Source organism: Pimephales promelas, chromosome 5 (genome assembly GCF_988280905.1).
Source record: "Pimephales promelas chromosome 5, fPimPro1.hap1.1, whole genome shotgun sequence".
NCBI lineage: Eukaryota > Metazoa > Chordata > Actinopteri > Cypriniformes > Leuciscidae > Pimephales > Pimephales promelas.
Window position 1 is genome coordinate 158,230 of NC_142773.1, and position 15,067 is coordinate 173,296.

The 15,067-nt window shown below is 40.6% G+C and overlaps 1 protein-coding gene across 2 annotated transcripts in view; it reads right to left on the minus strand.

Annotated features, from left to right (window-relative positions):
* Positions 1-13,117, minus strand: part of LOC148978789 (cadherin-2) — a 51,038-nt gene extending 37,921 nt beyond the window's left edge. The window contains exons 1-2 of one of the 2 annotated variants that reach the window (XM_089130748.1): positions 11,269-13,117; positions 5,080-5,194 (exon numbers count right to left, since the gene is read on the minus strand). In XM_089130748.1, the coding sequence (XP_088986874.1) occupies positions 5,080-5,194; positions 11,269-11,325 (172 nt within the window). In that variant the 5' untranslated portion in view covers positions 11,326-13,117. Of the gene's footprint in view, positions 1-5,079; positions 5,455-11,268 lie in introns of those variants that run through there. The other variant, XM_089130747.1, reaches the window with a different exon arrangement.
* Positions 13,118-15,067: the final 1,950 nt, after the last annotated feature.

The following is a 15,067-nucleotide window of genomic DNA, read 5'->3' on the forward strand; positions in this document are numbered from 1 at the left end:
TATTTAGAAAACAAGCTTTTCGACGTGTCAAACGTAATTTGACTGGAAAGGCCGGCCCTGAAGAGCCATATACAGTGCAGTAATTTAGTGTTAAAGCGATGGGTTTGGGCAAATACACAAGATTCTTTCCATTTTACTTTAGGAATATCTATACTATAATAGTATGGAGCTAATAATATGACAAAATGTTTTGAATTTGAATTGTTTTCAGGTGTAAAGTGCCAACTAGCCTCTCCCTATGGAGGATCCCTTCCCACTCTACAGATAAAGCGTTGTGAGTTTGTTTCGCGTCCCTTCCCCCGAAGTGATAAAATAAAACGAAATTCATTATCAAATTTATAGACAAGACAAGTCGTTTGTTCAGGCATGGTTTTGTAGGGATTTACAAACCTGTGCACATACAGTATATTCAAACGCACATAACTATAGAATCAGTTCTTTATGCGCATGTGACATATCAGCGTTTATCACAGGTTCGCGTTTAAAGTCTGTTTAGAGACATTCATATACATTATTACCTTCAGTCAGTGCTCGAAGTGGGGCAGTACTCACCGGTACGCAGTACCAGCACTTCTACATTTTACTCTTAAGCGTACCTGCACTTATTCTTGCGTACCGCTACTTCTCGCATGTAGCCAGTACTCTAAACCACTGACAGAAAAAGCGTGACGGCCGTTTAACCCCTTATTTACTGCACACACATCTGCGTCGCGTTACAGCTGCGAAACGGCAACCGGAGCTGATCGCGGGATTCACGGCCACCGCAAGCGTGAGCAGTGAACGAATACATTCACACCGCGAGGAGGAGCGTCGCGTAAGCAGCAGTGAAGCGGGGGAGTGTAGCTATTTTTGTTGTGCTCACACTCATTTAGGGTGAAAGCACACTTTTGATGGAGAAAATAAATATGATTTCACACAAAAAGTGACCAAATGCACAGAATTTGCATAGTGTGTTTTAACAAGAACTGGAGTCGGCTATACGTCAGAAAAGAAAAAGATATTTATACAGGATTTAGCCATTTAAACTTGTCTTAATTATTCAGTTTGGGTAAAACTATGTTTTATAAATAAATAAAACAAGCAAGCTAGTCTGAATATAGCCTAAGCTTTTCTTTTAGTTTATGTAATAGCCTACACAGAGAGGTAGCCTATGCCCAAATCAAAGTAGTGTAGGCCTACTTATTTTATGTTTTCTGTCTTGTTAACACATCAAATTATGACTGAAAAGACATACCGGGAGCTGTTTTCTTGGTTGTTTCTGTTGTTTACCATTTACTGGCAATGGCTGTATACTTTCCATCTTAACAAACTTCAAGAATCAAGTTTATTAATGACCAACTTCTAAAAAGATAATGTTTCTTTTTAAAGAAATGCGTGCACACACCCTACTTGTTTAAATACATTGATGTTGTAAATAACAATAAATTGTTGTTGTAAGAGCAATATTTCCAAGTTTTGTTTTTCCCTGTAAAAATTTCAAATGTCAAGATTTGCCAATGCAAGAGAGTACCGGCACCTTTTCTTCCCCACTTCAAGTACTGCTTACAGTTACTGTAAATCCGGCCTTTAGTTCATAAACGCCAGAGGAGAACTGGCCCCCGACTGAGCCTGGGGTCTCCCAAGGGTTTTTTCTCCATTGGGTCACCTGATGGAGTTTAGGACACCATTGGGTCACCTGATTGAGTTTTAGGACACCATTGGGTCACCTGAAGGAGTTTAGGACACCATTGGGTCACTTGATGGAGTTTTAGAACACCATTGGGTCACCTGACGGAGTTCTAGGACACCATTGGGTCACTTGATGGACTTTAGGACACCATTGGGTCACTTGATGGAGTTTTAGGACACCTTTAGGTCACCTGATGGAGTTTTAGGACACCATTGGGTCACCTGAAGGAGTTTAGGACATCATTAGGTCACTTGATGGAGTTTAGGACACCATTGGGTCACCTGATGGAGTGTTTGGAGACCATTGGGTCACCTGATGGAGTTTTAGGACACCATTGGGTCACTTGATGGAGTTTTAGAACACCGTTGGGTCACTTGATGGAGTTTTAGAACACCATTGGGTCACCTGATGGAGTTTTAGGACACCATTGGGTCACTTGATGGAGTTTTAGGACACCATTGGGTCACTTGATGGACTTTAGGACACCATTGGGTCACTTGATGGAGTTTTAGGACACCTTTAGGTCACCTGATGGAGTTTTAGGACACCATTGGGTCACCTGAAGGAGTTTAGGACATCATTAGGTCACTTGATGGAGTTTAGGACACCATTGGGTCACCTGATGGAGTGTTTGGAGACCATTGGGTCACCTGATGGAGTTTTAGGACACCATTGGGTCACTTGATGGAGTTTTAGAACACCGTTGGGTCACTTGATGGAGTTTTAGAACACCATTGGGTCACCTGATGGAGTTTTAGGACACCATTGGGTCACTTGATGGAGTTTAGGACACCATTGGGTCACTTGATGGAGTTTTACGACACCTTTAGGTCACCTGATGGAGTTTTAGGACACCATTGGGTCACCTGAAGGAGTTTAGGACATCATTAGGTAACTTGATGGAGTTTAGGACACCATTGGGTCACCTGATGGAGTTTTTGGAGACCATTGGGTCACCTGATGGAGTTTTAGGACACCATTGGGTCACTTGATGGAGTTTTAGAACACCATTGAGTCACCTGATGGAGTTTTAGAACACCATTGGGTCACCTGATGGAGTTTTAGGACACCATTGGGTCACCTGATGGAGTTTTAGGACACCATTGGGTCACTTGATGGAGTTTAGGACACCATTGGGTCACTTGATGGAGTTTTAGGACACCTTTAGGTCACCTGATGGAGTTTAGGACACCTTTGGGTCACCTGATGGAGTTTTAGGACACCATTGGGTCACCTGATGGAGTTTTAGGACACCATTGGGTCACTTGATGGAGTTTAGAACACCATTGGGTCACTTGATGGAGTTTTAGAACACCATTGAGTCACCTGATGGAGTTTTAGAACACCATTGGGTCACCTGATGGAGTTTTAGGACACCATTGGGTCACTTGATGGAGTTTAGGACACCATTGGGTCACTTGATGGAGTTTTAGGACACCTTTAGGTCACCTGATGGAGTTTTGGGACACCATTGGGTCACTTGATGGAGTTTTAGAACACCATTGGGTCGCCTGATGGAGTTTTAGGACACCACTGGGTCGCCTGATGGAGTTTTAGGACACCATTGAGTCACCTGATGGAGTTTAGGACACCATTGGGTCACTTGATGGAGTTTTAGGACACCTTTAGGTCACCTGATGGAGTTTTTCAGTTCCTTGCCTTTGGCTTGCTCAGTTGGTGATATACAAATTAATTAACCAATGAGTAATACCCTTGGCTCTACCAAACGTGGATGTTTTTCCACTAAGAAACGAACATTGTTATTATGTTTTATGAATACTGTGAAGCTGCTTTGATGCAATTTAAATTGGGAAAAGCGCTATATAAATATACTTTACTTGAGTTGATCTAACAAATTAGAATTTGGGGTGGTAGTAGTTAAATAGTTTATTTTTTTTTTAACGAATGTTAAACATTTGAAATTTAACACATTGAAATGTTTTTTATGGCTGAATTTTATAGACATGTATTTTAAAACAGCTAATTGTTTTGTTCTGAATTCAAATACTGCAAATATTCAGTTTAAAAAAATACAGATTCAAGTTTTCAAAATGAAGAAATTCAGAACTTCAAATGAACTTAAACATGAATGATTTTGTGTTCATATATTAGGTAGCGTTCTCAACACGTGAGACATTAGTCTAAGCGGAATCTGGTGTCTGTTTTAAAGTATATTTTGTGTAAAATTTATTAGAACACCACTGTCTACTACACAGACAGGATGCGAGCAGCGCGACTGGACTCAGACACACAGGACTCAGACACACTGGACTCAGAGACACTGGACTCAGACATACTGGACTCCAGTGTGTCTGGATCAGTTTATGTTTATGGATCAGGGGGTGGAGATGGGTAGGATTATGGGTGGGGTTAGGGTTCAGGGGGCAGAGATGGGTAGGATTAGGGGTGGGGTTAGGGATCAGGGGGCGGAGATGGAGTAGGTGTGGGGTTAGGGATCAGGGGGCAGAGATGGGTAGGTTTAGGGGTGGGGTTATGGATCAGTGGGTGGAGATGGGTAGGATTAGGGGTGGGGTTAGGGATAAGGGGACGGAGATGGGTAGGAGTTGGGGTGGGGTTAGGGATCAGGGGGCAGAGATGGGTAGGAGTTGGGGTGGGGTTAGGGATCAGGGGGCAGAGATGGGTAGGATTAGGGGTGGGGTTAGGGATCAGGGGCGGAAGTTGGTAGGATTAGGAGTGGGGTTATGGATCAGTGGGTGGAGATGGGTAGGGTTAGGGGTGGGGTTAGGGATCAGGGGCGGAGATGGGTAGGATTAGGGGTGGGGTTAGGGATCAGGGGCGGAAGTTGGTAGGATTAGGAGTGGGGTTATGGATCAGTGGGTGGAGATGGGTAGGGTTAGGGGTGGGGTTAGGGATCGGGGGTGGAGATGGGTAGGATTAAAGGTGGGGTTAGGAATCAGGGGCAAAGATGGTTGGGATTAGGGGTGGAGTTAGGGATCATGGGGTGGAGATGGGTAGGATTAGGGGTGGGGTTAGGGATCAGGGGGCAGAGATGGGTAGCTTTAGGTATATGTAAGATGGGAGGAGTTGGATCTGGATATAACTCCTCCCCCTGGATTTTGTGTTCTTCAGGGAGGACCATCTCCCAAGAACATAGTTAGTTTACTATTAACCTTCAAGGTTATGCCAACTAGTAAATTACTTACATTTGTATTTGCTCATGTTTTATATATTATATTTCAGGTGTTAATATGGACTTTAGAATTATTTTCACTTTTATTTAAACATTATTTCGTTTTTTCCCTCAAACATTTGCACACTGTTCTGTGTGTAGTTGATATAAATGTTGGAGCGCTGTCAATGTAGTTCCAATGAGACACTGTTAACAGAGAAGTAGCTGTGTATGTGTGTGTGTGTGTGTGTGTGTGTGTGTGTGCAGGTCTCATGTTTACCGGTGAAGACGGGCTGTCCCGGCAGCAGCACAGCGTCAGGAATCACTGTGGTGTAGAAATCCTCAGAGAAACCCGGCCGGCACACGCCACGACCTCCGAGCTCTCTGTCCAGGGACTGCAGAACACAACACACACTCATCAGCAAACAAACACTCATCAGCACACAAACACAACAAACCCTCATCAGCACACACACACACACACACAGCACACAAACACAACAAACATTCATCTGCACACAAACACTGATCAGCACACAATCACTCATCACTAAACTAACCCTGAACACTTCTGAAGTAAACTAATCCTGAACACTTCTGAAGTAAACTAATCCTGAACACTTCTGAAGTAAACTAATCCTGAACACTTCTGAAGTAAACTATCCCTCAACACTTCTGAAGTAAACTAACCCTGAACACCTCTGAAGTAAACTAACCATGAACACTTCTGAAGTAAACTAATCCTGAACACTCCTGAAGTAAACTAACCCTGAACACTTCTGAAGTAAACTAACCCTGAACACTTCTGAAGTAAACTAATCCTGAACACTCCTGAAGTAAACTAACCCTGAACACTTCTGAAGTAAACTAACACTGAACACTCCTGAAGTAAACTAATCCTGAACACTTCTGAAGTAAACTAACCCTGAACACTTCTGAAGTAAACTAACACTGAACACTCCTGAAGTAAACTAACCCTGAACACTTCTGAAGTAAACTAACACTGAACACTCCTGAAGTAAACTAATCCTGAACACTTCTGAAGTAAACTAACCCTGAACACTTCTGAAGTAAACTAACACTGAACACTCCTGAAGTAAACTAATCCTGAACACTTCTGAAGTAAACTATCCCTCAACACTTCTGAAGTAAACTAACACTGAACACTCCTGAAGTAAACTAACCCTGAACACTTCTGAAGTAAACTAACACTGAACACTCCTGAAGTAAACTAATCCTGAACACTCCTGAAGTAAACTAACCCTGAACACTTCTGAAGTAAACTAACACTGAACACTCCTGAAGTAAACTAATCCTGAACACTTCTGAAGTAAACTATCCCTCAACACTTCTGAAGTAAACTAACCCTGAACACCTCTGAAGTAAACTAACCATGAACACTTCTGAAATAAACTAACCCTGAACACTTCTGAAATAAACTAACCCTGAACACTCCTGAAGTAAAATAACCATGAACACTTTTGAAGTAAACTAACCCTGAACACTTCTGAAGTAAACTAATCCTGAACACTCCTGAAGTAAACTAACCCTGAACACCTCTGAAGTAAACTAACCATGAACACTTCTGAAGTAAACTAATCCTGAACACTCCTGAAGTAAACTAACCCTGAACACCTCTGAAGTAAACTAACCATGAACACTTCTGAAGTAAACTAATCCTGAACACTCCTGAAGTAAACTAACCCTGAACACTCCTGAAGTAAACTAATCCTGAACACTTCTGAAGTAAACTAATCCTGAACACTCCTGAAGTAAACTAACCCTGAACACTTCTGAAGTAAACTAACCCTGAACACTTCTGAAGTAAACTAACCCTGAACACTTCTGAAGTAAACTAATCCTGAACACTCCTGAAGTAAACTAACCCTGAACACTTCTGAAGTAAACTAACACTGAACACTCCTGAAGTAAACTAATCCTGAACACTTCTGAAGTAAACTATCCCTCAACACTTCTGAAGTAAACTAACCCTGAACACCTCTGAAGTAAACTAACCATGAACACTTCTGAAATAAACTAACCATGAACACTTCTGAAATAAACTAACCCTGAACACTCCTGAAGTAAAATAACCATGAACACTTTTGAAGTAAACTAACCCTGAACACTTCTGAAGTAAACTAACCCTGAACACTTCTGAAGTAAACTAACCCTGAACACTTCTGAAGTAAACTAACCCTGAACACTCCTGAAGTAAACTAACCCTGAACACCTCTGAAGTAAACTAACCCTGAACACTTCTGAAGTAAACTAATCCTGAACACTTCTGAAGTAAACTAACCCTGAACACCTCTGAAGTAAACTAACCCTGAACACTTCTGAAGTAAACTAACCCTGAACACTTCTGAAGTAAACTAACCCTGAACACTTCTGAAGTAAACTAATCCTGAACACTCCTGAAGTAAACTAACCCTGAACACCTCTGAAGTAAACTAACCATGAACACTTCTGAAATAAACTAACCATGAACACTTCTGAAATAAACTAACCCTGAACACTTCTGAAGTAAAATAACCCTGAACACTTCTGAAATAAACTAACCCTGAACACTTCTGAAGTAAAATAACCATGAACACCTCTGAAGTAAACTAACCATGAACACTTCTGAAATAAACTAACCCTGAACACTTCTGAAGTAAAATAACCATGAACACTTTTGAAGTAAACTAACCCTGAACACTCCTGAAGTAAAATAACCATGAACACTTTTGAAGTAAACTAACCCTGAACACTTCTGAAGTAAACTAACCCTGAACACTTCTGAAATAAACTAACCCTGAACACTTCTGAAGTAAAATAACCATGAACACCTCTGAAGTAAACTAACCATGAACACTTCTGAAATAAACTAACCCTGAACACTTCTGAAGTAAAATAACCATGAACACTTTTGAAGTAAACTAACCCTGAACACTTCTGAAATAAACTAACCCTGAACACTTCTGAAATAAACTAACCCTGAACACTCCTGAAGTAAACTAACCCTGAACACTTCTGAAGTAAACTAACCCTGAACACTTCTGAAATAAACTAACCCTGAACACTTCTGAAGTAAAATAACCATGAACACCTCTGAAGTAAACTAACCCTGAACACTCCTGAAATAAACTAACCCTGAACACTTCTGAAATAAACTAACCCTGAACACTCCTGAAGTAAACTAACCCTGAACACTTCTGAAGTAAAATAACCATGAACACTTTTGAAGTAAACTAACCCTGAACACTTCTGAAGTAAACTAATCCTGAACACTCCTGAAGTAAACTAATCCTGAACACTCCTGAAGTAAACTAACCCTGAACACTCCTGAAGTAAACTAATCCTGAACACTTCTGAAGTAAACTAACCCTGAACACTTCTGAAGTAAACTAATCCTGAACACTTCTGAAGTAAACTAATCCTGAACACTCCTGAAGTAAACTAATCCTGAACACTCCTGAAGTAAACTAACCCTGAACACTTCTGAAGTAAACTAACCCTGAACACTTCTGAAGTAAACTAACCCTGAACACTTTTGAAGTAAACTAACCCTGAACAACTCTGAAGTAAACCAACCCTGAACACTTCTGAAATAAACTAATCCTGAACACTCCTGAAGTAAACTATCCCTCAACACTTCTGAAGTAAACTAATCCTGAACACTCCTGAAGTAAACTAATCCTGAACACTCCTAAAGTAAACTAACCCTGAACACTTCTGAAGTAAACTAACCCTGAACACTTCTGAAGTAAACTAACCCTGAACACCTCTGAAGTAAACTAATCCTGAACACTTCTGAAGTAAACTAACCCTGAACACCTCTGAAGTAAACTAACCCTGAACACTTCTGAAGTAAACTAACCCTGAACACTCCTGAAGTAAACTAACCCTGAACACTTCTGAAGTAAACTAACCCTGAACACCTCTGAAGTAAACTAATCCTGAACACTTCTGAAGTAAACTAACCCTGAACACTTCTGAAGTAAACTAATCCTGAACACTTCTGAAATAAACTAACCCTGAACACTTCTGAAGTAAACTAACCCTGAACACTCCTGAAGTAAACTAATCCTGAACACTTCTGAAGTAAACTAATCCTGAACACTTCTGAAGTAAACTAATCCTGAACACTCCTGAAGTAAACTAATCCTGAACACTCCTAAAGTAAACTAACCCTGAACACTTCTGAAGTAAACTAATCCTGAACACTTCTGAAGTAAACTAATCCTGAACACTCCTGAAGTAAACTAATCCTGAACACTCCTAAAGTAAACTAACCCTGAACACTCCTGAAGTAAACTAACCCTGAACACTTCTGAAGTAAAATAACCATGAACACTTTTGAAGTAAACTAACCCTGAACACTTCTGAAGTAAACTAATCCTGAACACTCCTGAAGTAAACTAATCCTGAACACTCCTGAAGTAAACTAACCCTGAACACTCCTGAAGTAAACTAATCCTGAACACTTCTGAAGTAAACTAACCCTGAACACTTCTGAAGTAAACTAATCCTGAACACTTCTGAAGTAAACTAATCCTGAACACTCCTGAAGTAAACTAATCCTGAACACTCCTGAAGTAAACTAACCCTGAACACTTCTGAAGTAAACTAACCCTGAACACTTCTGAAGTAAACTAACCCTGAACACTTCTGAAGTAAACTAACCCTGAACAACTCTGAAGTAAACCAACCCTGAACACTTCTGAAATAAACTAATCCTGAACACTCCTGAAGTAAACTATCCCTCAACACTTCTGAAGTAAACTAATCCTGAACACTCCTGAAGTAAACTAATCCTGAACACTCCTAAAGTAAACTAACCCTGAACACTTCTGAAGTAAACTAACCCTGAACACTTCTGAAGTAAACTAACCCTGAACACCTCTGAAGTAAACTAATCCTGAACACTTCTGAAGTAAACTAACCCTGAACACTCCTGAAGTAAACTAACCCTGAACACTTCTGAAGTAAACTATCCCTCAACACTTCTGAAGTAAACTAATCCTGAACACTTCTGAAGTAAACTAACCCTGAACACTTCTGAAGTAAACTAACCCTGAACACTTCTGAAGTAAACTAACCCTGAACACTTCTGAAGTAAACTAACCCTGAACACTCCTGAAGTAAACTAACCCTGAACACTTCTGAAGTAAACTAACCCTGAACACCTCTGAAGTAAACTAATCCTGAACACTTCTGAAGTAAACTAACCCTGAACACTTCTGAAGTAAACTAATCCTGAACACTTCTGAAATAAACTAACCCTGAACACTTCTGAAGTAAACTAACCCTGAACACTCCTGAAGTAAACTAATCCTGAACACTTCTGAAGTAAACTAATCCTGAACACTTCTGAAGTAAACTAATCCTGAACACTCCTGAAGTAAACTAATCCTGAACACTCCTAAAGTAAACTAACCCTGAACACTTCTGAAGTAAACTAATCCTGAACACTTCTGAAGTAAACTAATCCTGAACACTCCTGAAGTAAACTAATCCTGAACACTCCTAAAGTAAACTAACCCTGAACACTTCTGAAGTAAACTAATCCTGAACACTTCTGAAGTAAACTAACCCTGAACACTTCTGAAGTAAACTATCCCTCAACACTTCTGAAGTAAACTAATCCTGAACACTTCTGAAGTACACTAACCCTGAACACCTCTGAAGTAAACTAACCCTGAACACTTCTGAAGTAAACTAATCCTGAACACTCCTGAAGTAAACTAACCCTGAACACTTCTGAAGTAAACTAACCCTGAACACTTCTGAAGTAAACTAATCCTGAACACTTCTGAAGTAAACTAACCCTGAACACCTCTGAAGTAAACTAACCCTGAACACTTCTGAAGTAAACTAATCCTGAACACTCCTGAAGTAAACTAACCCTGAACACCTCTGAAGTAAACTAACCCTGAACACTTCTGAAGTAAACTAACCCTGAACACTTCTGAAGTAAACTAACCCTGAACACTTCTGAAGTAAACTAACCCTGAACACCTCTGAAGTAAACTAACCCTGAACACTTCTGAAGTAAACTAATCCTGAACACTCCTGAAGTAAACTAACCCTGAACACCTCTGAAGTAAACTAACCCTGAACACTTCTGAAGTAAACTAACCCTGAACACTTCTGAAGTAAACTAACCCTGAACACTTCTGAAGTAAACTAACCCTGAACAACTCTGAGTAAACCAATCCTGGATAATGAGCTGCTCCGAAGCAGCTTATATACAAATGTAAGTTTAATTGGCTACTTACATACCCTTGAAGTTACCTCCATTTTGGAACCGAAAGTTGAAGTTATCCGCTAACTTACTCTTAAACATACCCGGGTATGTCACATAACCTGCTTTCTGGAATATACCCCAGCACACAATCAGCCAAAAAGCATAATCCACCTCGCGCCAGTTATTCTTCAGATATAGCTTGACTGTTAGCTGTCACATTCCTACTCAGACATTTACCTGTGAAACTGCCAGGAGGAGAGAGAGAAGCAAAGCCCGGCCCGGGATGAGCAGCATTGATGTGCTTGGTTATGAATCCCTGTGGAGTGCGAGTCTTCCTCGCGAGTCTTTCTGCAGCAGCTCGTCAGTGTTTTGTGTTTGTCGGATCCTTGATGCTACTGAAGCACTGAATCTCCCTCAGAAGCTCTCTGTGTTTCTTTAACTCTCTCTCTCTCAGCTCTCTCTCTCTCTCTCTCTCTCAGCTCTCTCTCTCTAACTCTCCCTGTCGGCCTCAGCAGCAGCAGTCAGTCAGTCACAGAATCGCACTCACACACACTCTCTCTCTCTCTCTCTCTCTCTCTCTCTCTGTGCGCATGTGCGGAGTGAGTGTGGAAGGAGTCGGTTGTTGGGAGTGAGAGTATATCTCTGTTTGAGTGAGATTTCTTTACTTTTCTTTTGATTTTCATTTTTTGTTAGTTATATATTATAGGTTTAGCTAAGTTTTTTTCCTGACTTCGGTCAGTGAGTGGGGATAATGGGGTCAGGAACAGGTTCTCACTGTTAACACGTTGCAAATGCATGCCTGAGGCCGGTGTCAGTGGAGGATTGTGTGATAGCTGTGAGTGCGGCGATCGGTGGTGCAAATATCAGATCCACCTCCCGTATGAACAAAGCCATTGTGTTGTTTCTCAGTGAAAGCCAAATGGTGGATAACTTGATTAAAACTGGGTTGGTAATCAAAGATATTTTTGTACCTGTATTGCCTTTGTCAACCCCGACCAAGAAGTTTATTTTGTCAAACTCACTGCCATTTGTTAAAAAATGAAAAACTAGAACAAATACTACAGAGGTATGGTAAAATATTGAGTCCAATTAAACTCAATATTACTTCTATTTTTGGAATCTAGTTTCAAATTTAAGACTGTATTCCAATCCCTTCCACACACACAGATCCCTTCCGCTTCTGCTGTGAGCGCATCAAAGAATTCTTTATAAAGAATTCTATATAAATTCTTTTTCGTTGTTTTGCATTCAGGTGGTGTGCAAATGTTAACCTATGTCATAAGATTATTACTGATTTACCTTTTACTGGAAAATATCGACCCTTGTTATCCTTTATGTCTTTGAAAATGCCAAGCTTTATTTTTTTGGTTACTTAGTTTGCAACACCCCTCCTATGACTGTGTGAATATACATTTACATTTATTCATTTAGCTGACGCTTTTATCAAGCGACTTACAATTGCTATATATGTCAGAGGTCGCACGCCTCTGGAGCAACTAGGGGTTAAGTGTGTTGCTCAGGGACATATCAGTGTCTCACAGTAGATTCGAACCTGGGTCTCTCACACCAAAGGCGTGTGTCTTACCCACTGCGCCATCACCACCCCTAGTGGTCATAACTGGTTGACCAGTGTGCACTTTCTACAGGACATTAGTCAGGAGGTGCTGGTGCTACTTGTGGAGAAGTGTCCGTGTTGTTTTCCCATCATGTGTTGTAGATCTAATCAGAAATGCATTTCCTTCTGAACAATACCAAGCATTGCCACCCTCGGCACAGGCTTAGTAATGTAGTGTTGCATTTCTTTTAAATAAATGAACTTGATTTCATTCTTTTATTTATTTTTAATTTTTTTGCAGAACTATATAGTCCTGAGATGTTTTCTTGTTTGATATTAACTATATAATGAGTAAAAGATGAATCGCACAGTGTCAAAAAAGGTTATACTGTGTGTGGAGAGATGGTAAGGGCCAAGAGAGAAATAACAGCCAAGATAAGCAGCAAGAAGTTCACATTAATAAAACTCTAGTAGAATTTACAATGTGGCCAACAGCGCCCCCTAGAGGCTTTCACCCCCGGAGACGCGACACTCGGACAACAGGCCCGCTCATCCCAGAGCACTGACACGCTTCGGACAATTAAAAGCTGGTTCTTATTACACAAAATCTGTCCACATTGAGAACACCACATTCACTGGTAAATAGCTTCCACACATTTACCTCCTGATTACCCACAGATCTTCATACAAAAATAAGGTATTTAACATAATAATGATAAACAAACAAAAAAAAAACAGATAAAAACTAGGGGTTAATCGAAGACATTAACAGGAAAAAGAATCCCAGACCTCTCACTCTGACCCTGATCGCTCACTACACACACACACACTAGTGTCCCACACTACAGAGGCCATACAAATAACAAATACACACTCAATGGTGTTAAACACTACACCCCAAAAATAAAAGGGTCAGATACCCGTTTTCAGATGTCCGAGAGAGAACACACAGCACTTACACCACAGATTACATAAAGAACACCAACAAAACACAGCACATTTATGATGAAGACTAAACAGCAGCGTAGTCTGGGTCTGTGTGTCCTGCGGATTACAGATGCGCTTACATTTCTATATCAGACTATGAAAGCCTTCAGTTGAAGACGTCTGTTGGCGAGGGCTTGATCTTACCCCGTCCTCAAGAGAAGGTTTCGCACGCTTCAGTGCCTGAATGAGAGATGAACAGAAAAGGACGGAAGGATGCTTTACTTCCTAATCTACTGGCACCAGGGCCGGCCCGAGGCATAATCGAACTAAGCGGCTGCTTGGGGCCCCCCAATCGAGTCGAAAAATTAAAAAAAAAATTTTTTTAGATCAATTAAACAGGTGATATACGTAAATCCTTATTGCATGATATTTGTGTCAATAATTATCAAGCACATGTGACTCCGGAGGGAAACAGAAAACAGAAACAGCCTCCGTTTCATGCCGACTTTAAAAGGAACCCCGACTAGTGCGGCATGTTGGCCGTAATATATTAACATGGGCGTCAGCTATAAAAAGGTGATACGGAAACACTCAAATGTGTTTTTCTTTAAAAAAAGCCAAAAATCCATTCACTCGTAGGCCGCCATAGTTATTTACGTCTCAATGCATTCTGGGTAGCCTAGCCATTGTAGTAGCTTCGTTTATCGTTTTTCCAGCGAACCGGCTAGCTAGCTAAGTTTTGACAGTAGCGAGATGATTATATGTTGAGTGAGTCTTTGAGAGAAAGATTACCAGAGTCAAATGGCCAATAAAGCTGCTTGTGATTCTGATAAGAATATATAGTAAAACGCTATACGAAGATGCTTTGGTTATATCTACGGCGTGTCACAGCCAGTGTTGGGTGTAACGCGTTACAAAGTAACGCGTTACTGTAATTAAAATACTTTTCCACTAAATAAGTAAAGTAAGGGATTACTGTTCATTTTTAGGTATTTTAATTACAGTTACTTATAATGTACTTGCGTTACATAGTGTAAATTAGTTCAACAGTTATGCATAAATCAATATTGAATTTAAAATCTAAATTTATCGCCTAAAGGTAAAGGTGAACGCTGCCTCTTTAAAATCGTGGAAGATGTCGGCAGAAGCGAGTGGCTGTTTTACCAAATGAAAATATTCGAATTACTTCACTTTTTTGACACAGGTAGACAAGAACATTACGGTGCAATGTAAGCTATGTCCTGGGGATAAAAAACTATCGGCCGCTGTCAATAGCACTAGTAATCTACTGAAGCACCTGACAAGGCAGCATCGACGAACACTTTTGAGTGATCCAAGTTCGTCGAAAGATAACGATATGGCAACCCCTGTTAAGCAGGCAAAACTTGATTTTACACCGGCGGTGCAGAAAGTATCTGAAGGTGAGCTTTAAAAAATGATTGCAGGCTACGTAGTGGAAGAGATGCTACCCCTGCGTACTGTAGAGTCTCCGTCTTTTAGGCGCATACTAAACAAAATACCTGTGTGTGGCAAAAAAGCAGCCCTGCCCGATCG